Below are 23,882 nucleotides of genomic sequence, written 5' to 3'. Positions count from 1 at the left end.
CTGTGTAATCTCATTTTTATTGTTACAATTGTGTTGTAATTCGAGTTACAATCGCGGCAATTCACTTTGATAACTCATTCAAGTCCACAGTCAAAGACACTGATGTACGTATTTTATTGATAAATATAAAATCTGCGTAAAATATGTCGTGCTTTATGTATTTATGATACTAGATACATTTAAACTAAATGCGTAGGGACAATAATTAAGTATCAACTCTTTCTACGCACATAATGTAAAAATGTCGTTTAATATTGTCGTTGACAATGATCATAAATTTCGTATTCATTATTGATAGTTATCTATCTATATTCAACAAGTTCTGATTGTATATGACGTCATTGATTTTTTTACATTTTTAAACTATAAATGTTTATTACAATACGTTCAAAAATTTATACCAGGTTTCATAATAACAGTTTAAATAAATTTGTTTATGAATTATTATTTTAAGACTTGAAATTCGATGATGAAAAATATAGTAAAAGGCTGAATTAATGTTCTGTAATAGTTTTTTTATTTAATAAACAATTTTCTGAATTTTGTTTGTACCCATATTGTGTAATAAAAATATTAAAATTTAAACATGTACCCATGTTTAAATTTGAATACTTTTGGTCTATTATTGGTATGTACATTAATATATTTCCCTCATTATACACAATACGCTTTATTATGTAATTTAGTAAGGTTTATATGTAGAATGTACCTCTGTAACCACTAAATAATATGTAGCGTCGTAATTTTGTATGTATTTTGATTAAAGTAGCCAGTACAATACACAATAATATAAATATGGATTAAAATCATGGATGTAAATTTAATAGAATTGGTAGGTGTCGAGCTCACGTAGGATCTGTATATGTGTACATGTGACACTGATATTAGGGGCAATATTGAAGAAGTGGTGTATGTCCTGGATCGCTTTCTAAATCGTCTCGTGTGTTGCGATTTACATAGTGTCCAGCTGAAATTGAAGATATATATATTAAATCTATTCACTTACGTTATTGTGTAATGAGGGTAGGTATATAGTAAATAAAATCAGATAGGAACCTTCTTGAGTAACGCTTTATTTTTTTTTAAATACGTATCAAGTCTACCTAAGATCATTAAAAAATTAAATACTGTTGCATATGAACACATAACTGCGTTCAATTAATCTAAATATTTTCTAGAGGTGTTTCTTCGTCTATTACAAGATACACCTGCTACCAGCAAGTAAATCGGTTGATGTAACTGTATTATTAGTAGAATAAGATTGAGTACAAATATAATTATGAAAATCATTCGAGTTAGACTCGTGAAATTTTGTATCGATAAAATTATTTCGCCGACACCATAATGATATAAGTACAAGTTAAAGATTTTTCTTCCTATATTTCTGGTTAAATTTCTAATTTTGTCCTATTAATAATTATTGCACTGTTTATGAAAATAATTGAAAATATTAATTACCTGAACGTGACTGAGTAAAATTTAGACCCCATATAAATTACTTTTATTTACAAGTTAATAAAAACAAATGGCTTAAACGTTATCATAACTGTATATAGTTTAGGATTAGATATGCATAGCATGAATCTGATTATTTAGGCCCTTTGTACAGTACATAGAGAAATAATTTAAAATGATAGTAATAAATTCTAAAAATTAAATGTAAATCCAATGATGCTATCCATGTAGGTCTAATCATGAAAAACTAATTGCCATAATTTTATTCAGCCTCATACACCGCTGACAACAAAGTTATTGGTGTTACTAGTGTTCTTGATTAATAAATACACATTCAAGGTGGTGTGGACTCCAATAGTAATTCAACCAGAAACTTGAAATAGTTCCTCACACGCGGCTCTTAGGTATATTATAGTTAATATAAATGTGGGAATGCATTTATTTCCACTCTATCAGATCTATTGACTTACAAAGCACGTGTATTCTATAACTATATTATTAATTATACAACATCAATTTATACATTATGTCCTTAATATATATGGGCTTATAATATCACATATTTCGGACGAGCTGCCCGTAACTCACAAATATGTCGATAGGTGCTGTTGGTCAAAAGTCTGATTTCTAAAATAACACACTACAGTATCAAAGTTCATCAATTTAATACTGTTATTGGGTAGAAACCATAACCAACAAGCGAAGGCAACCAAGAATCACCAGAACGCGATGGCTTCTTAATATTTAGGTAGGATTATAAGCGAAATTAGTGCGATTGTTCCACTTTTGTGTCCTTATCCACACGTCTTGATAAAAGTTCATGCAATGACATTAATTGTTCATTTTGTACCGTCACAAATCACTTTGAAATTCTCCACTGACTATGTATACTGTTAAGATTCCATGTTAAGTCTATTCTTACACTCTTCACAATTAAACGTGTATAGGTTCATCGTCATCATCCTCGTCGGAACGTCTTTCGATTGAAGGTTCTCTAGGTGAGCGCGGTGGTGGTGCAGGACTGCCTGGGTCCAAATCTGGGGACGGTGTGCGTCGGGCTTGGGCATAATACCCTAGAGCCCCAAGAGCTGGTGCGCCTAAGGAGCCCAGATGCGCCGAAGGGCCAGGTAGTCCTAGCCCGAGAGGTGGAACGCCAGCTAATGGTGCTCCCGGATATAACCTGTTTGTTAAATAGTACAATAAAAATCAATTCATTTTTTATCTTTTCCCATAGTTACTTACTATTATACTGACCCTATGCTCAGCCAAATTTAGTCCTCTTATATTATTTAAGTTAACGTCAACCACAACATTGACAATTAATTTAATATCATCATTTCGAATGAATAAAGCTAAAAATTGAAATAGATGAATAGGAAATTTGGAAATTAACCTACCTGAATGCTACTTGCACTATTTGCATTATGAAATAAAAAAATATATATAGATAATACTACTTATGACATATAATAAGGTACAATTATATAGATGTGCAGGTATATTCATAATAACGTTCATATTTATAGATTAGATCTGAATGTATTCGTATCTATTTATTCTAAAGGTCAGAAAAATATATTTCATTATGTACATTCCTATAGGTATTATTTCTGTAACTAGCGATCCGTCCTTGCTAAGGATGGAATAAGATATAAAATGGAGCCTACATTTTAGTAGTGTAATCATTAAGACTTATATATTAGTTTGTTTTAAATATCTCTAATGTACTGTACATTCAGTACATAAAGTCTCATCGGCTTGTTATAATTTAATTATATGAGATGAAACTCACCGATATGGCAACGGTTTCTGCAAAGTGTTAGCAGTGGCAGAGGCAGCCGCGGCGGCTGTGGCCGCAGCTTGCCTGTAGTACAGGTCTGCGGCAGCTGGAGCCGGCTGGGCCGGGTACGCTGGTACCCCGGCCCAGTATCCTCCGTATAGACGCTGGAACGCAGCGTAGTTACCAGCTTCCGCGAGTAGTTCCAAACCAACTGCTGTTTGTCGTTTCCATTTCGTCCTGTGCAAAAATTACAATATTCCATGTATACATATAAAATATTAGTAACAGAATTTGCTGTGCTTACAAATAATATCTATTTTTTTATATTATGAAAAAACCACAATGATATTATGCCACATAAAGTCTTCACGGACCATTAAAACACAAATAACTGGATACCGACCGTTATGCGAATCCCACAAGAAATTACACAAAAACGATTTATGTCACATTAGAAACTTAAATCGACTCTAAAATTTTCTAAACTATCATTTACGGACCCCCCTAACCATAGATCACTAACCCTACTAACGTTTGTGACCCCAATCGTCATCAAATTTGTCACAGACCACTCGAAAGTACAATGAAGACATCGCAATGAAATGAGTAATAAAAAATATATAAATAAAATAATAAATTTGACAAAACGTCTTGGGCACTAGTGTGTTCATTGGTGCGTGGTCGGATGCTTTAATTTGATTTATTTGATTCGCTTGTAAAAGGGTGAACTCGTATAAATTACTTGATATTGCTCTGAGGACGGCAATGATTTTTTCAACCTCTCCTATCTGCTTATTACAAAGTAACATTATTGAAGAAAGTTTCGAGATTACAAAGATTGACGACATCTACCATGCACAATTTTTCAAATATAATGAGACTTTTATCGATATTATTTCAGAATATATGTTGTACTTAGTTAGATATTCTTACAACAAGATTTTATTTGTATTTTATATATTTCAAATTTTCTGCAGTAGGTATTTAATTAATACTATCACTAAGATCGTTATCAAGACGTATAATATTTACCTATCGTTCAAAAAAAGTTATAAGGATTTTGAGATTATTTTAAAATCGTTGCATTCATATCATGAGATAATGTAGTACTTTTGCTTCTTCGAGTGCATCACATCACAGTCCATTTCCACATTAATTCATCGCTTACTTGGGCTTATCAATCGATTTTTATAGTACTTTTGAGCATAGCTTTTCACTTTAGATTATTTCAACATAAATAATTCAGATGAAGTTCAGATGAAGATTTTATTAAAAAAATAATCATCTCTGTCAAAAGATCTGATTTGTAGGTAGAAAAAGATTGGCCTATGTCATAACGATCGATATAAATTTAAAAATTCTTAAATTATAATATTTTTGCACTATTATTATTTTTCTTTATAATAAAATATAACTATAGACTCCCCTATTTGTAAAATTTAATTAAGTTTCCGAGTCTGCGATTACTTATATTACAAGTAGTTGTGTTATTGTCATCAAGTGAGCTTTTTATTAATTCGAAGGGTGCTATTAGTGCATTGCGCATTGTCATTATATTATTATTAGTAAGATCCCATTGTTGGCGCGCCACCGCGGTTGGGGTTGTGGTTGTTAGCAGACGGTTCAGTGACTACCTCGTTAATTAATTTCTATAAATGGATCATTTAATTTTATTAAATGTAAATGAGGGGGAGTTAGGATGTTTCGTTTCTCCTCTTCTATAAAATGATTAATGTGATCTTATTTATTATTTGTCAAAGCAATAAAACGTTTTTAGTCTATTGCCTATTGATGTCCATTCTTCTGCAGATGCTTAGGTATATATAATTACTGTTATACACAGATGTAGGTTTTGCTCGTTTAAATTGATAACTAAAAGCTGAAATACTCACAAAGTGGTGTTTAATTTAAATAGTGATCCTATTAAGTTGCCAGTAGCTAGTAGCTGATAGACAGAAAGCAGCCGTGCTCACATTAATCACATATTATGACGGGTTATTCTTAACGAACGTCATTGAAGAGCTCTTATTTAATTGTCAAGTGTTGAATGAGAGGCAATCTGCTCAGTGACACTATTCTTTTTATTGCCACCGCGGCTACGAACAAAAAGCTCTCGGAGAGCACTTACATTTGGACCACTATCTCAAGATCTCTCAACAGATAGTATGTTTCTCTCTTTCTACCTTTTGTCGAGTGTTGTCGAAGCGAGTTTTTACTGTCTCTGTCTTACGTCCCCCAGTGGAGTCTGATACGCTCCGCCCAGTGGTTTAGTGATTTGATGCTGCGTGAACTGATTCAATTGTTGTTTGTGAAAGTCCGTCCAAAAACGCACCTTAACCGTTCAAGCTAAAGACCAAAATCGTCCGGTAAAACGTTCCCGCTTACGACCTCTCCGAAGGGGAGGTTGTTTATCTCGATTTGGGTTTTTGGACGACGTGATGCGAATTCAGCTTGTATATCCGGCAAACAAAGAGCACTTTCATCGATCCGAACTGTTTGTGCTCGAGTCGGCACTTGGGCCGTTTCGCTTCGTAAACAATCGGTCCAATTTGAGCTTTATTCGAACGTTATTTATACGCTGCTTAGAAAGTTTCAGAACATGTTTGTACGAGTGTTCTTATGGGAATTGTTTGAAGTCGGAAAGCTTTTATTGTTCTGAAGGGTGTATGTAATACCTATGTTACATATCCCTCTTATATGTAATAATAGATATAAATATGTTAATAATAAATAAAACGCACAATTTATTATGTCACATTATTCAAATATGTTAAACAATGTTAACAATATTTTCAATTCATTTAAAAGAGGTGATTTTTTTATGAAATATAATGTAATAAGTAACACCGAACACCGAATTGAGATTCAATTTTGATATTTTATATAACTAATTGCAAGTACCTGTACATATAGGCTCACTTGTGTCTAATTACTATTAAAGCACTTAGTTTGGAATGATAGGTATTTTCGACTGTTTTGTATGGCTTGTGAATTAATCCTGGATGGATGAAAGGGTTCATATAGATTCACTTTTCAACTTTAAGTAATTTGTACAAATTTACTGATAATAATTTCTGACGTGACTTCAACTATATGTATAAGACTAAATATTACCATGCCTTATTAAGCAGATTTAAAACTGCCTATTTTCTAGGCAGGGCATATAGTTAATAAACATAATACTCATACTAAATTAATGGCCATAGTCATTATCTACCATCACGATTTGAATATAAAACGTTCAAATTACAAACTCCGAATAAACCAATCCGATTATTAAAATCCGGCTAAAGCTGAAATGGCATTGTGGTATAATGATTAGTGTTTAAATGATAAACCTGGCGACCTAAGTGTCCTTGGTTCGATGCTCATGTCCCTGAACGTGTAATTTGGCCGGGTCTGCGTTCAACTAAGCGATTAGAGGATTTCTTGGTAGCTACCCACAGAATCCGCGCCGTGTCATTACAATGCGGCGACACACGTATCGAATTTTGATATACATGTGTAATTATTAATATCGCATATCAAATGTCATCAAAGTGTTCCCCTAATACCTACTTATATATTGTAGTTTAAATCAAGGTAGTACCTAAAGTGACATACAAAATATTGATGAAATTTCTTTTTTATACCTTAATGATATGCTACCTATCGAATTGTACTAAAAAGTTTACTAATCACAGAATTATTTTAATTATGATTTGATATAGAGATTTTAATACGATTTTACACCGTGATTATGAAATTTGGCATTTAAACATAGCAGTTAGCACGGAGAAGAACATTTGTTACTTTTTATACCTGTCAGTTCTGAAAGTCACAAACATGAATAAAATTACTACTATTTATTATATCTACTAATTATTGTTAAAAGTCCTTCTTTTGAAAGAAAGAGAAAAATGGAATAATTATACCATAAGTAATTTATATATTAAACTATGGACGTTGCTTTTAGCAAAATTAACTACTAGCAACTACAGCGATTCTATAGTTTTATAGAAATGTTGAAAGACTAGTAGGTACCCATCTATGTGAGTATTTACTGAGACATTTCTTCTATATACGCAAACATATGTTTTCAATGTAATACTTTATTACATTGAAAACATTATATTTTACATATTAGAGATTAAAATCGGTTTATTTTAATATGAAAATAAATAAAAAAATGTATGTGAATATTTGTAATCTAATATTCGTGTAGTGTGTACAAACCACAATCACAAAACTCAAAAGCAGAAGACGCACACCGTTTAGGTAAATGATACAAATTTATACCCAACTCTAAACCGTTTAGTCCTTGTGGATTATTTGCAACAAACCTTAATAGTTTTAGTTTGCAAGTCATCATTCATAATGAGGACTGATATAGAATTTGAATATTTATGTATTTTTTTAATAAAAAAATTATGTAGGTATTTCTTGTGTTTGTGGTGACGGACTAAAGACATAAGTATATGAGATGTATCTACTTCTTTTCTTCGGCACGAAGGCCGAATAGGACAATAAAGCACATAATAGGAATTCCCCAAATAAACTTGTCACAATACTGATTGCTTAACATGGTAGGTTATTTGTAGTTTACATATACATTAATGTAGGTATTCTGTAGTCTACCTTTATTTATATCTATAGTGGAAACAAACAATGGATCGGGCAAATCCAAGTGACTATAAATAATAGTTAGGTGCTTATAGGTCATTGGGCTGTGTATCATTCAATAATTATTACAGACTGCGTCATTAGGTAATCGCTGTGGATTACTCGGCGCCGCGAAGTAAACGTTGATAAACGGCTGCTTCTGCAGGCCTATTACAAATTTATTACTCAATTTCAAACAGACGTTCAGAAAATGCATAATTCCATTCATTAGAAGGTGAATTGTTTAATGATTGAGAGCAAAGTCATAAAAAATCAATGAATTTTAAAACTTATAGCCATATAAAAAAAAAATTAAGTATTAATCTAGGATAAACCATTAAAGTTTGATACTTTATTTTAATACTATTGTTTACTGTTACAAATAAATATATTAAATTAATCTAGATATAATAACATCTATTGTAATTCTTATAGTGGCTGCTATTTATCATTTTATATTCACTAAGAGCAATGAACAATGCTAATTATTAATTAATAATATGAACCGCTATAGAAAGCAATTTCAATAATAGTATAGCCGTCGTGCATCAAATTCACGTATACACATGATTGCTTATTCAAAATAACACATTACAAAAATAGAAAGATATCAATCAATAACGGAAAGAAAGCGTAATTTTGAATGTTATTTCATTATTTAATCGAATGTAGAGCACTTTTATTTCATTGAATAAAGTTGTGACTTTGTCTATACTAATATTTCTATCTTTGACGACCTCGGTGATCTAGCGGTTTAGCACACCGGCTTAATTCCAATGGTCGTAAGTTTGATTTCTTGCACGATACAAACCTTTGTATTCATGAGTGAGATTGTTTGTATCGGTTTGGGTGTATACTTACCATGTATTATGTATGTATTTCCAAAATAAATGTTTTTACGTATTTATATCAAATGAATTATTTCATACAATCATTTCCCCCTTTCAAGTTCTTTATTTCTCCTTTCTGATTCTTCCTTTAAAAATTCTTTTGAAGAATCAGAAATATAATTTAACAAACAAAAATAATGATAGACCTCAGATTACCACCAAAAATACATAAACCACGGACTAAATGGATTCTTATTAGAAAACGTTTATCATTACACTGTTCGTCAGAGTCTAATGCGGGGTAGTGAGTAGGTGTTTTCTCAAATATGAATATGGAATGGTGCACCCGCGCTAATAGTATACGCTGGCGGAGCACGAGGGGAGGATGATAATATGAACATGATGCAAGTCAGTTAGCCCATCGTTTATCAAGATGGTTTCCAGGGAGAATCGCGTGGAGGTCAACATGATATGGTATTGCTAGCAATGAGGTCAGCAGTCCATATTACTAAAAATCACCTTCTCCAGGTTCCGATACTCATCTATGACGCTCAATTATTAAAAGTAATAGTGTCAAAAGTGGCGGCGGAAGCCTGGATAATGAGTGGTCAGGTTTGGACGGCGCGGCGGGAGCGGCGCCGGCGCGCCCGTGACTTGCATGCTGGACCCATTTTATCCTGGTAGGTAACTATGAGATAATGAGCCAATATATTTGATATATACACAATACTTAGACCAGGTTCATTTTTACGTTTTCTACATTACAATACACAGAAACACGGACTGAAATTATGAAAATATATAACTATTTTATTTTTAGCCAATCAAAAATATATACATAGATAGAGTAAGGTAGAGTTCTCTTTAGATAATATTGTATTTAAATTTATTATTTATATTAAGACTATAGTATAGTAACTTTGCCTAAAACTGCTTGCACACACTTATAAAATCAGAGAGTGAATCGGGCTAATGGGTACTACTCCTGATTTTACTTGTGTCCATAATTAAATATATACCTATTAAAGTAATAACTTTTGTAACAACATGGCCACCGGCGGATTTATTACAGTAAACAACTCAATATAAATTAACCACAACCGTTTCTATTGTTTAATATGATATTAAATTTTACCGAATAAATATACCTACATCAACTGTTCATATATACAAAAAATATAATAACTGTAATTGTTCGTCGCAGAATTGGTAATAAACCTTGACAGCAACCAGTTGTTTCCGCAATTTATACGAGTTTCTTACACCCCTGCCTAGTTACAATAGGTATTTTACAAATTACTATTCATAAAACTTTATTAAATGCAAATTACTGGACATTTAAATTGTTTGTAGAGAATAATCACTAATTAAATAGGTACCTACCTACGTAATAAAATTTATGTATGTAGCCAATTAATTTTTGTTATAATGACCCACAATGCTATGTCTGTAATTAACACAAATTATTTTGGTTCAGTTAAGAGGCTCAATCAGAATTTTTGCTTTGTGTTATTTTAAAATAACAATTACAAGGCACAAATGTACAAACGATGGTGCCGTGGCCGTTCGCTCCCACAGAGTAAATTAGTAGGCACACAGCGGCCTACTTGGACCGTGTCGGTACAAGAACAGAGGAAAGTGACCGCACACAAAAGCTATTACATCCTTCAATTAACTCCGATTTCACACCCTTTCACGAACCGAAAAATCGAAGCCCAAACATTAGTTTAACCTAAATTACGGAAAATCAACAAAAAAGTGTGGCAAAAAGTGTCGGTGATTGAAAAAGAATAGAACATCCAGCTGTCGCCGTGTGCGGCGCCTGCGCAGCCGAAGCGACAACAATTTTATATGCAGAATAAAAAAAACATAGTAGCACGACTTTAAAATTAAATTTTACGTAATGTTTTAGTCAAATTAAGATAGTTAAAATAGTTTCACGATACTATATTATGATTTACAGTAAATTTAGGAAAAAAAAAATTATAGAATAAACAAGATGAGACAAAGATAATTGTTAATTGTCTTGTTTCATTTTTGAAAACTGTATCTGTATTGTACATATGTATACCTCTCAGGTATCTGTTCGTAACATATCTACTTATTAAAAAATAACACATAAGTTATTAATATAAAAATATAGAAGCAATTATTAAATCCTTACAGCATGTTAAATCAATAGAAAATTAGTGTAGTTTGTTTTTAGGCTACCGTAGTTTTTATATCAAAGTGCGCGGTCGGCAGCGGGCGGGGCATGGAGGCCTAATTACAAACGTTTGTTTTTGAAATAGCCGCCAGGTACACTCAGGTATAGTTTGGGTTATGTGAAAATTAATATAAAATTGGATTACTTTTGAATTTCGTAGTAGTTTAAATTGTATAGGATATTGCACACAGTTCTAATGTAGGTACTGTCTTTTATTATTTTTAATAGTGCGTTAATCTATAGAAATGTCTGTACTTCTTAAAACTTTCAAATAATTTATAGGCTTATATGATAAAGTTAATTTTGATATGACTACAGACTACTTCTACTATGTCCTTATTAAAATTAAACAAAATATTATTAATAATACGAGCTAAATTAAGTTGAAGTAACCAAAAACAATCAGCTTAATAAGATTTTGAATTGGAACAATTGACCAAGGTATCGATAAACAAAAATTAAAAAGATAGACACGAATATCGAAAATAAAACCTCCTTCTTTTTTGTGATTGGTTAAAAACAGTAAGGTAGGTACGTATATGATTAAAATTTATATTACTAACGCCAGTAGCTGATAGTCCCACTGACTCAGCATCACTTTTGACTCGCCGACTCCTGCATTTTAAAATCACTAGTATTCTGACGACTTAGGCGTAATGCCGTTTAGTCAGGGAGAGAAACACCTCAATGCCTACAATATTCACAATTACCTATCTCTTATTTGTTTTTATAATAATATCAACACTTTCGCTCCAAAACTCCCGCTGCCTCCGTTCAATCATCCGTCATTCACTTGTCAATGTCACATAGATTACTTTGGCTCTGGCCTCTGACGTTCCGTTTCAGGTTACATGATATTGACTTTACCATTTTTAATTAATGGTGCGTCACACGATAGTTAACAGTCGGCCATCCTGCAATAGTGTCTGGCCCAGACACATAGGTAACTTATGAGCGTAGTCATGCTTATCAAAGGATATAGTGTCTACAGGATCATATAACAAATACTAAACTAAATAAACTAAAGATACCTACACATTACTTTCATAACATTGACTATCTTAGTATACTGTCCAAGGTTTACAATCTAAAATCAATACTAACAGTAGTATAAAAAACTAACAGAGCTAAGTTTCGGCATGCATTCAGAAATGCACAAAATATAACATAACATATATTAATTTACATAACCCAAAAACATGAACAACCTTTTAGGGTAACAAACAATTATTTGGCGGTGATTGACTTCTATGAGTCAGACTGTAACATATCACCATCACAATGTAAGTTTCCGATCTTATGAACATTGCATTTTTTTTTTATACCTCCAAAATAGAACTAGACATTTCTCATCATGAATATTTTAACGGATAAATTTAACATATCACATTACAAAAGGTAAAACTTAATTACCTACATATATAGAGAAAAAAAAATATAAAGAGAAAGTAATATTCTCGTGACATAAAATTAGAACGAAATCGCTGCCTGCCTTCACCTAACCAATAGAAAATAATAGGTCAATATTATTCAAGTGGTTCTAATACCCTCAATACTACTACTACTATTTTACTTCGACGATACTCTTGATTTACCAGAGAATTATTTTAATATAACATAATTCATTGAATTTCAGTTATGATTTACTTAATAATACCATCAGCTCACTGGTCAAGTAATCTATTGCACCCTTTGAACCCTGTACATTTAGGGGACTATAAATGATTGTAGATACTGATCTCAATTTTCTTTACAACACCAGTTTAACATAAACCAAAACCCAATGTTCCAGATTAATGTGAAATAGAAATAATCTTTATTCAAATAAACTTAATATAAGCACTTTTGAGTATTCAAGTTTTTTTTAATCTATCGCTCATTCGGAACGCAGATTCATCACAAGAAGAACAAACAAGAACCCTGTGTGTTGCTCTTTTAAATAAATATTGATTTACTTATATTTAATTAACAACAAGGATTAGGCATGCGGCAATCAACATAAAAACCGCTACGCACTTAATCTCCGTTCAATCAGACAACATTGACAGCGCTATGAATTTCAAGTTAGATATTTTCTAAAAAACACTGATTTATAAATGATGACATTTATAAATTCTTCAATTCTATAATAAACCTCTTTTTTTTACAAAGAAAATATTTTATGACACATTTGATTTCTTTTTCTGGCAAATTGAGTACAGACTCTGGGAGTTCGTTGCAAAACCTTGCGCAATTTCCATAAAACGAATTACTAACTTTCGTCAAACGAACGTGAGTTTAGTAAGCCTACTATTCACTTTATATTTAATCGATGGTATTCGTAGCCACTTCGGCCATCCAACGTTATCGAAGGGCCTCATTCGATATTATCATAACAGTTAACATCGGGTAATATAATAAAATTAAAATCATATAAAATTTAGTTTGAGATAATTTACATACTTAAAATATGAAAGTTGCCACTGACAACTACACATTACATTTCAACATCATGACTTCAGTCTTTGTTATATTTTTCCGCCTTAAGTTGTATCACTTAATTTTTCACACCAGGTACTAGTCAGCGTCTCTGCAAACACGGCTGCCTAGCTAATTAGTGAAATACCTGTTAAAACAAAACATTAAAAAAATGCCACCGCTTGCCCACTATGACTACGGTCTCAACAGATCTGGATTTTATTAGACTCAGCCACCGCTTGCCCGCACAAGGAGCTACGGCCTCAAACTGGTCAAATTCTCATTAGACTCAGCCACCGCTTGCCCACACAAGGAGCTACGGCCTCAAACTGGTCAGATTCTCATTAGACTCAGCCACCGCTTGCCGCCACAAGGAACTACGGTCTCCAACTGAAACACATCAAATATTTAACAACTGGTCATTTTCTCAATGAGGCATTCACCGCTTGCGCACACAATGAGTTACGGCCTCCAACTAGTCATATTCTTTATGGTACTATGCTATTTTTACTTCAGCCTCAAGTGCTCTACATTGCAACTCAACTATGGGTTATATGTACTCCCATCAAATTTTACTATTACTTTTTATTCTATTACATTTCTTTAAGAACTGGATTTCCTGGTTCCATTTTACTATTTCTCCAACGCTTTAAAGGACATTATAACATTTAATCATAAGTTAATTCAATTTAATTATGTACCAAATTCGAATTATATATCTGGTTGATATATATCTATTAATTTCTGAACGAACTTGCAATATATTACTACCACATACCCCCACTCCTATTATTATCTACCAAATCTTGAGTAGCATCAACAAAAAGCGAGTCGTTCGTTGTACGTCGCATTGAGCACACGCGGATCCCCATTTTCTCCGTGAACTAACGTATACGGAACCATCAGCCGCGATCTCAGCGCAATCATCTCATCAGTATATCATCAAATCTAAATTACCATCATTTACCTTAAAATCCATAAATCGTATTCATAGTCATATGATTATTATATTAATCTCATAATTTCATCAAAGTATTGCAAATCATTTTTCATTGTCATATCAACCGCCCGTTCTATTAGCCATTTTGCTCACAATTCAGCTTGTCATCGATTGTAACTCATCATTGTATCACTAGCATTCCTTAATCTTTCAGATCTATTCGTTCATGTACAACTCTTCACCGCGTATATTTACCGACTATTTTCCATCGAGGTGTATCAAATTTTACCTTGTGATCGACCTTACTACAATCTTGCAGTGTAACTATCTTGTACACCTCGAGCGCTTTATTCATAATATTTCAAAAGTGTCTGTATACGGTGTCTGGGTTCTATAAATTAGCACCTCTTCTAATTTCCCATTAATTACAACACATTTTCTAAAATATTCTGCGTATTCGGCTGTAACTTTCTGCTTACTAGCAGACCATGTTATCAAGCCATTAGTTGTATTTAAATTCCCGACACATAAAATCAGTTCTGAAAGGATTAATTTCAATTTAAACTATTTAGTTAGTACAATAGTCAATCCGATTTCTCCAAAGGGCGTTCAGCCACACATACAAGTGCATATAGGTGCTCAGACTAATCTATGGAATCAAATGCCCAGCATTTGATTGCGTTGATCATTACTTATAAAAATTTTAACTTCCGTCGTCGTCAAAGACAACGCTTTATATTCAATCTTATTTATCTGATGAATATCAACCAAATATTTGAAAACAACATCACCGTTATTATTATAAACTTCCAATATCTCTACACCTGTAATTTTGTACAATTCAACATTAAAACACCCTCACTTATTTAATACATCCGTTCTCGTATGCTATGCAAGTGACAACATCAATTCTTATATGTTGATGAGTTCACTATTAAAAGCCTTAGTTAACACTTTTATTTTACTTCAACTCAACAATTATGTCAAAAGTTACAATGGTCTAAATACCTAATACATCTAATACACCTACCTAAACACATCCAATCTCATATTCAAGTCAATTGAGTCAACATGTATACCAACAATTCTTACATGCTCGTTAATTTAGCATTATACGCTTCGATTATTCTCTTTTTTTTTTTTTTTGTTTCCATTAAAATCTTAATAGATACAATATCTCAAGATTTACAAAGGTTAACTAGAAATTAATAAAATTGGCAAAACCATCTACAACATTAATTTATAACTGTAAACTGTAATCATCCTTAACAATATTTAACTTTCTTATATCTTAACTTTCATTTATATCCTCTAGTAACTTTTCTTATATATTCTTTGTTTTTTTTTTTTCTTTTAACTACCTGTGCTTCTTAAATTTGTATTCACTATAATACCATTATAATTAAAGAACAATGGCTCACCTCGCTAACATTTTCTCAACAAATACTTCTCTGTAACAACTTAGACCATGCAGTATTTATTTTTCATTCTACATATATGCTATTCATAAAGTAGTTTATTATCCATCACGAAACCATATAAAAATCTCCTAAATTACGCCAGTATCCATATTCATAAACCAGCTCGTCCATACTGACTATCCACGTCTCTCTCTCTCTCTCTCTCTATGGAAGTTTGCATCTAGTCTTTTCCTGCTGTTTCCTTTTTTTTTTTTTCTTATGTCATCTGCTTATCTTTTTTTCTGCTGTCCTACTTTTCTTTTGTCTGTCGTCTCTGCTATTTTCTTATATATATATTCTTTGGCTATCACTGGTCTCTTGGCTTATAAATTTTTCATTTCATTATATGGCGTCATACAATCCAATCAATCAGAATACTCTTTAAATGTTAAATAGGCATTACTATATGTATTTATACCTGTACATATGATACAATCTTCTTTTGAATCATTGCTATTTATATATTTTTTTCTTCTATAAATTATACTGATACTGTGCTTGTGAATCACTGTTCATCCCAACGGATACCAACATCTCACTTTCAATCTAAGTTACATTTGCAGTGATTAACTTGTGTTCACAAGATATTGAGGATTTTTCCTATTCTTCTTTTTTTTTTTTTACTTATATATTCCTGTCATAGCTATACCGAAATCGCCATGCACTGTCCTCTACAGTACAGTAGATAATTGGAAGTGTGGCACAGTATAGGAGTGCTCTCATAAAATGAATCTTCATAAAACTGACTAACTTCAGTCTCATCCTCTTTGGTAACAAAGTTATATTAAATAAAACAAACCACATGCTTATAAAGGCATAGCATAAAACACCAACAATCAGGAATTCTCATAAATATATAACGGTTGTATAGAATGGGAACGAATTTCCATGCATGGAAAGTTATGCAGCCTATTAATAACCACATTACCAAGGTCATCAGCAAAGTTTTCTAGAATATCCATATCTCTTTACTTTCCTAACAATCTTGTCTGTCTGTGTCTCATAATTTTCCTCTATAATAATTTTAAAGCTTATGTACTTTGAATATCTTAACATTGCCTCCCACAGAGACTATTTAATAATAACTAATTAATATACAGAAACTTCATTAGTCAAATCATAAAAATTTTATAATCCTGTAGTATACAAATACATAAAAGGTAAGTTACATAAACCATTTAAAAATAGTATCCAATTTTTCCTTTCTCCTCTATTTCACCATATCACAGTTTACATGTATTCACTTAATTCTCTCCCATCTGTCCATACCTATATACAACAAAAGAGTGCTATGCACTCATTTATTTCCATTTTCCTGCCATAATATCTGAATTATAAAGTTTATTATCCAAATTTCACAATTCTAGACCACACTGTTTGACACAATCCATGTGCTAACTTCAAGATGAGTTCATTATTAACTCATGAATGCTTTAAATCAGTTATTATCATCTTCTGATATACATTTATTTATATTAATATTCAATAATATATTCTATACATTCTATTTTTTTTTTTTTATCTGTACTTCACAAATATAGAATTTAAACAATTATGATTTCCTCCTTGGTTCACATTTCAATTCCAATACAGATTTAACAATGAATCTGTCCACTTTATAGTTTCTTAGTACTGTCATTCTACAAATGACACTAAATAATAAGACTCAATGGATAACTTAAGCTCAGATCCTTGCAGCAAATCTTCAGTTCATTAGCTTATGCAGTACACAAGATTGGACAATATAGCAATACATTGCAATATATTACAATAGTCCATTTTCATTATTGTGCTAACAATTGTCTTATGTTATACAGATTCAAATTATAAAATCATGACATTTTGTGCAATTTACTGTATGGAGAGTTATAACTCATCAAAAGGCAAATACTCTCACTGTTGTGACTCAATATATATATCCAAACATTCTGTATGTACACAAATATTAACTTATTTCCAAAAACTTTTATTCATATTCATAACACTAATAGTAAATTTAAAGACAAACTTGTTGCTCAAGTATTGTTTAGAAAATTCAACAGGTTTCTTGTACAATCAATAATACAATCAAGAGCCAACAACATTCATTTCTGGCTTTACCAAAAGCTTTTCTTTAGGTTAAAAGACAACTTCATAAATTATAAAACTAAACTAAAGTCAACAGGTCTTTTGTACAATCAAGACCCAACAACATCCATTTCTGGCTTTACTAAAAGCCTTTCTTTAGGTTAAAAGACAACTTCATAGTTTACAAAACTGAACCATGTAAGAATAGTCTTATTACAGATAGATTACAGGTGTAATCTATCACTTTCTAACATGTCACATATTAATTGGGTGCTTATAAATTCCAACATTACTAAACATTGTCTCAAATGACAAATGTACATAGCTACAGGTACCTGCACAGGACCTTTAAGTACCTTTATTGCTCAACAATGGCTGCTAAGGGCCATTCTAATGAATTTCAAGAGAAGCATCAAAGAAGTGAACCAATTGCTCAAACATATAATACATTCAATATGAGCATACATATAATATATAATTCCAGCATAATATGACACCTTTTAGGAATTGGATATCATCTCTAGGTGCTTTTTCAACACATTAATAATCAATATCATATGATTATGATAACCTCGAGGATCCTAATAGATCTCAATTGGATTTTATACTAATTAATAATTAAATAAGGAACTATTAATAATAATAGTTTACAGTTATTCGGTTTTTAACATTGGAGTTTAATACCAATTGTTAGCCATTGCTATATATATACATATATAGATATACATTTATAAAATTCAAAACACAGCAAGAAATAAATATAATAATTGTACTATCAGAGTTAAGTACTATTTTCACTGAGAGCTTCACAGCTAATCCTGAGATAGCATCTAAAATGTCTTTAATATGTAATATTATGAAATATAACATGTTATGTAGCTTGTATCAGTTTATGTCAACAATATACTGTGTCTATCTATATTAATATGCTTTATTAATTCATTAATAAACACATATCAAAGTATCAACCAATATAATATATATATGACAGTATCTCAATTTGGGAATATAACCACAATCAAGACATATACCTGGACTATGCCTGTGATTGTCATTTATCTGAAATGGGATCATCAAACATATATGTGTACCTATGTAAAGAAATAATAACAATTCTTCAATTCAATTCACGTAGAACAAACACACAAAACTGAACAGTAAGTTTGACTAATTTACTGTGAATTACAACAAACTCAGCAATACCATTACACTGTTTATATGTATAACATGGTATGTGTTCTCATGTTCAACCTGTATGTCAACATAGTTAATGTAACTGTTTCTAATCTGTTGATATCCTATCATACTCTATCATAGGCATTAATAACATAACAATAGTTACTCTGTATTTTAACTAATTAGATACCCATGTTGTTTTATACTTAATGTATTCATAATACTTCTTTCTTAGGTATATTGTATACCTCAATATCGTGCTACATGTCATTACTCTCGCAAGTTATCGTACATACTAAATCTATTTAATATGTAGAAAGCAATTCATCCAAAAGTTCAATAAAACAAGTGAGATACTGCGTTTAATGGTATGCGTGTTATTAACGTAAATTCACTTACCACAACTTCTAGTCAGAATTACCTTACGGTCGAATTTGTAGGCGGGATTGGTACCGCTTCTGAACTTTTAAAATCACTAGTATTCTGACGACTTAGGCATGATGCCGGTTGGTCAGGGAGAAAAACCCCCCAATGCCTACAATATTCACAATTACCTATCTCTTATTTGTTTTTATAATAATATCAACACTTTCGCTCCAAAACTCCCGCTGCCTCCGTTCAATCATCCGTCATTCACTTGTCAATGTCACATAGATTACTTTGGCTCTGGCCTCTGACGTTCCGTTTCAGGTTACATGATATTGACTTTACCATTTTTAATTAATGCGTCACACGATAGTTAACATGCACGAGTTCAAGATATTATCTAACATACCTCAGTTACACGACGCAACGATTAGCGTAAGCAGGTGATTTGATATAATAACGATTGAGTTTTTCTACTTACATTTTACAGTTGTCACATTTATGTATTTTTAATTTTGCATCTACGTATTTTATAATATAATATAAATATAATTTAATAATAACTGTAACATGGTGGGCTGTCAAAAATGTTATGTTTAATAACTGGAGACTCAAACCTACGACCTTACATTGACATGGATGGTAGAGATTAAGATAACGAGGTTAAATTAATCAGTGCAGTAGGGTATTAACCTAAAGGTAAACAATGATTAATCATATAAATGGAGAGTTCAGTGGTTTTAACCCAAGAAGTTCTAAATTATCTACATAAAACTTATATAATACTTAATACACATGTTTTCTTTTTAAATTATATACTACCTATACTATTCTTCTAATAACAACAACTGTTTAATGTTTAAATTAGGTAGAGTTTGAATAAAAGCTGTTCATATTTAATTTATTTTTGCAGCTTGTAATTTTTGCTTGACTTTTAAAAGTGATATTACAGCATAAAGAGGTATGATACCGTCTTAGGGTTGCATGAGGAGTAGGTACTAAGGGCGTCACATAACTACTAGTGGTCCATTGTCTATTGTTATCACATTCTATCAGGTGGGTTTGTTTGTAATTTCAGTTACAAAAATATACATAGATTAATTAAGCATTCAAAGGAAGTAAGTAATGCCTACATTCCGTCCGTGCCTCAAAACATTGAATTAGGGAAAATGTGCGGTAATTAATACAAACACTATACAAATGATATGTAGACGTAAAATATGTTCTAATTATATTTTACCGACAGGATAGTCAATTAATCAGTTAATGAAAAGAAACGTTAAAAATTTCGACGAAATTTGATTGTAGTTTTATTAATTAATATATATACAGTAATAATGTAGGTAGATTATAATTTATGATAAATATCTTGACAATAATATTGTAATGTAATACTAGTGTCTTAAGTATATCTTCACCTAAATTAATTATTAAAAGAGGAATATAAAAGGTTGGTAGATAGAGATTTAAAACATAATGATTTCACTATGTATATCATTCAAATATTTGATTAGGTGCTTAATAATAGGTAATATTCGACCCGAATAATATTTATCTATATTTCTATTCTAAGGAATAGAGTAGAAATTTATTGGACATACGTTTTTATTAACATTTTTGCATACACTAAAATTAGTTCATATACAGTTAAAAATAAGAAAATAATATTAGAAATAAAACGCATATATTGAATTATTATAAAAGCAGGTGCGTTGAGAGTAAAATCACACATGCCCTGCTTAGATGGTGCTGTGTGAATTGTCCTGAGATATTAATATTATTTATTTATTCATTTTATGAAATCGGTCCTAATTTCTCTACCACGAGGCGTAGTAAGAAGCCATCCAGGGCACTCTTTACCACTGGACACAACCGATATGAGCACTGATTTTAGTGTCGCGTAAGCCGTATTATATGCAAATATAATGGAAGCTAATCCTATTCATTTAATTATATATGTAGGTACGTAAATATCTCTTTTTGTATTAGTTTGTAGTCCGAGGCAACTAGTAAACTTTATTTTGAGATTTTTGTACACTAAATGTGACGATTATAATCCCATCATACCCATAAATATAATACATAACACTAAATAACAATAAAATTAAATTAATGCAAAGAACAATCAATTTAAAGTAATACTATATCAGCTAGAGGATACCTGACTTAATTGCATCCGAAGCTGCTTATGGAAATATTGCATGAAATACACTTATGTCTAACATTTTTAATTTCAGAGCTTTGATGACAGGTAGGTATAGTCTTTTTTAAATACACTACCAACAAATTCCTTCAAAATATTCAGATTTTCTTCCTTCTCACAAGCTTCACTATGAGGAGATGTAACTTCTTTCATTAAACAAGGAAATTTATTTAATAGTATGTGTCCGGTCGGCATTTTTTCACAATAAAAATGTTGTTAATTCCCTGTATAACCTCATACCTTATTCTTGTAGAAATATTAAGGTATATTGTGGTTAATTTTATTGACCGTGTGTGTATGTATCACGTAGGCGATGTCTTAATTTACGATAAATTGTAGATGAAATAAGTAAATAACTACGTACCTTCTGTTCTGGTACCAGGTTTTGACCTGGGTATCAGTAAGGCCTAATTTAGCAGCAAGCTCCATTCGGTCCTGCACACTGAGGTACTTCTGTCTTTCGAACGATTTCTCGAGCGTTTGCAGTTGGTGGTCCGTGAAGGCAGTCCTAGCCTTCCTTTGTTTTTTGGCGAGCCCTGATGAGTCTCCGCCACAGCTTTTACTGGACACGTCGTCTGAATCATCTTTCACACCTGTAAACAGAATACTCTACTTTACTAACAATTCTCTGTCTCTGGCTTTGCGCATCTCATACATAGTATTATTGTTGTCGAAAAAGCTATTTTTTCTTCTTTTAATAAAGTAGAGCTCATGTCGCTGACTGTTAATGTGTGTTTTCTATGTAATTGGAGTGCCATACAAGCCAGTAAGTGGCAAAAGTCGCCTTTATTTGATATAATACCATGGATATCACATCATAAAAAAATATATAAATATGATTATGAATCAATCAAACTAAATAAATATAATTACCTCAACACGACAAAACAAATGTCCTAATGAAAATTCCCAAAAGAGATGTATGGATCATAATGAAATTTCACGTGAGGATAGGTTGTAACACTTGAACCGATTCTTTTATCTCGAATAAGCCGACGAAGTCGTGGTTAATAGTTAGTGTTATGTAACCGAAGAGGTATCTATTTATTACCTTATAACGAAGAAACGGTTAAAAGTTAAACACTAAAGATAGAGAATATGAACATAGACATTTTATCTCAAAAGAAGTAGACGTAATCGCGGGTAACCGGTAGTATTTAATAATAAGAGCATCAAGTGTACGTATTTGTAAACAGTTTCTGTTTAAGTTTATCAAATCATGTAAGTGTCGTGTCCTCGAGCCTGAGAAGCCGTGGTTGTAGCTGCGAGTACCGTGGGGCTTCTTGCGGTTGGCGCGCCGGCCCGCATTTCCTTCAACATCACTTGCCTCGACTTATTTTAGTACACTGTAAGCTACTTAGTGCGAAGAGATTTTGTAACAGCTTATTAATCGATATTAAGCACTAAACCTCTGTAACCTTTCTCAAAAAAAACTCAGTGTTTTAAATGACCACCATTTTAGTTACATTTTTACTGTAGATACTTTTATTCATTGTGGTAGAGTTACCAATTGTATTATACATAATTACTACTATTTTTTATTTGATATTTTATTAGAATCACTAAAGTGTAGACGCTGTTCACCAGTGACCAATTATAAAATGATGGTTGCTACTTGTGGGTCGAATTTACTTACACTGCTGGCAATGAGGTCACTAGTCCCCATTAATACTAATAATTACTACTACCAAGATATAACGGTGCCTTATTTTGTTTAAAACTTGACAGTTTACATCCCTTAGCATGGATACGTAAGTACCTACGCATAGGTAGAAAGAACTAAGAATAATAATTAAAATATTTTATTCTAAATTTAAATATACAATAATAGAAATTAGAGATACTTTTTATTTATAATGAGAGTTAGTTAACCATGTATAGCTTTAGATTTCTGTGACAACAAAGAATCTTCGGATTCACGCTGATGTACTTACATATTAAAACAAAGGATGACAGGATTATGCGTATAATGTGCGAGGAATTAGTGCACTCGAGTGAAGGAGCGGTCGCGGTTGTGGTTTGCCACCCATGAGTACTTGCCTACTTGCTACATATTTTACTTTTATACACAATCGTTCTAAAATACTCGTATGTAAGTATTTAAGTTCATTATGATTTATTATTTAGTAATATTTTAAGAGTGTATTCTAGAAATGAATTTGAAAATATATTCCGATTTATCTTGTTATTGATTTTATTATAAATACGTCATAATTTAATGTGATTTAAAATAGGATATTCCTTTTCTGAATTTGGTTAAAAATCACCAAATGTTTCAAATTCATAAATTATTTATTCCTT

The 23,882-nt window shown here is 31.8% G+C and overlaps 1 protein-coding gene across 2 annotated transcripts in view; it reads right to left on the bottom strand.

Moving 5' to 3' along the window:
- Positions 1-404: 404 nt before the first annotated feature.
- The window catches only part of LOC131842963 (homeobox protein B-H1-like), a 37,791-nt gene continuing 14,313 nt past the window's right edge, over positions 405-23,882 (bottom strand). The window contains exons 2-4 of one of the 2 annotated variants that reach the window (XM_059191543.1): positions 21,946-22,174; positions 3,248-3,472; positions 405-967 (exon numbers count right to left, since the gene is read on the bottom strand). In XM_059191543.1, coding sequence (XP_059047526.1) covers positions 721-967; positions 3,248-3,472; positions 21,946-22,174 — 701 coding nt within the window. In that variant the 3' untranslated portion in view covers positions 405-720. Of the gene's footprint in view, positions 968-1,774; positions 2,636-3,247; positions 3,473-21,945; positions 22,175-23,882 lie in introns of those variants that run through there. The other variant, XM_059191542.1, reaches the window with a different exon arrangement.

This window comes from Achroia grisella, unplaced genomic scaffold (genome assembly GCF_030625045.1).
Source record: "Achroia grisella isolate CSIRO2021 unplaced genomic scaffold, CSIRO_AGI_Agris_v1 utg2671, whole genome shotgun sequence".
In the NCBI taxonomy this organism is placed as follows: Eukaryota; Metazoa; Arthropoda; class Insecta; order Lepidoptera; family Pyralidae; genus Achroia; species Achroia grisella.
This window is presented reverse-complemented; position numbering and strand designations above follow the sequence as displayed.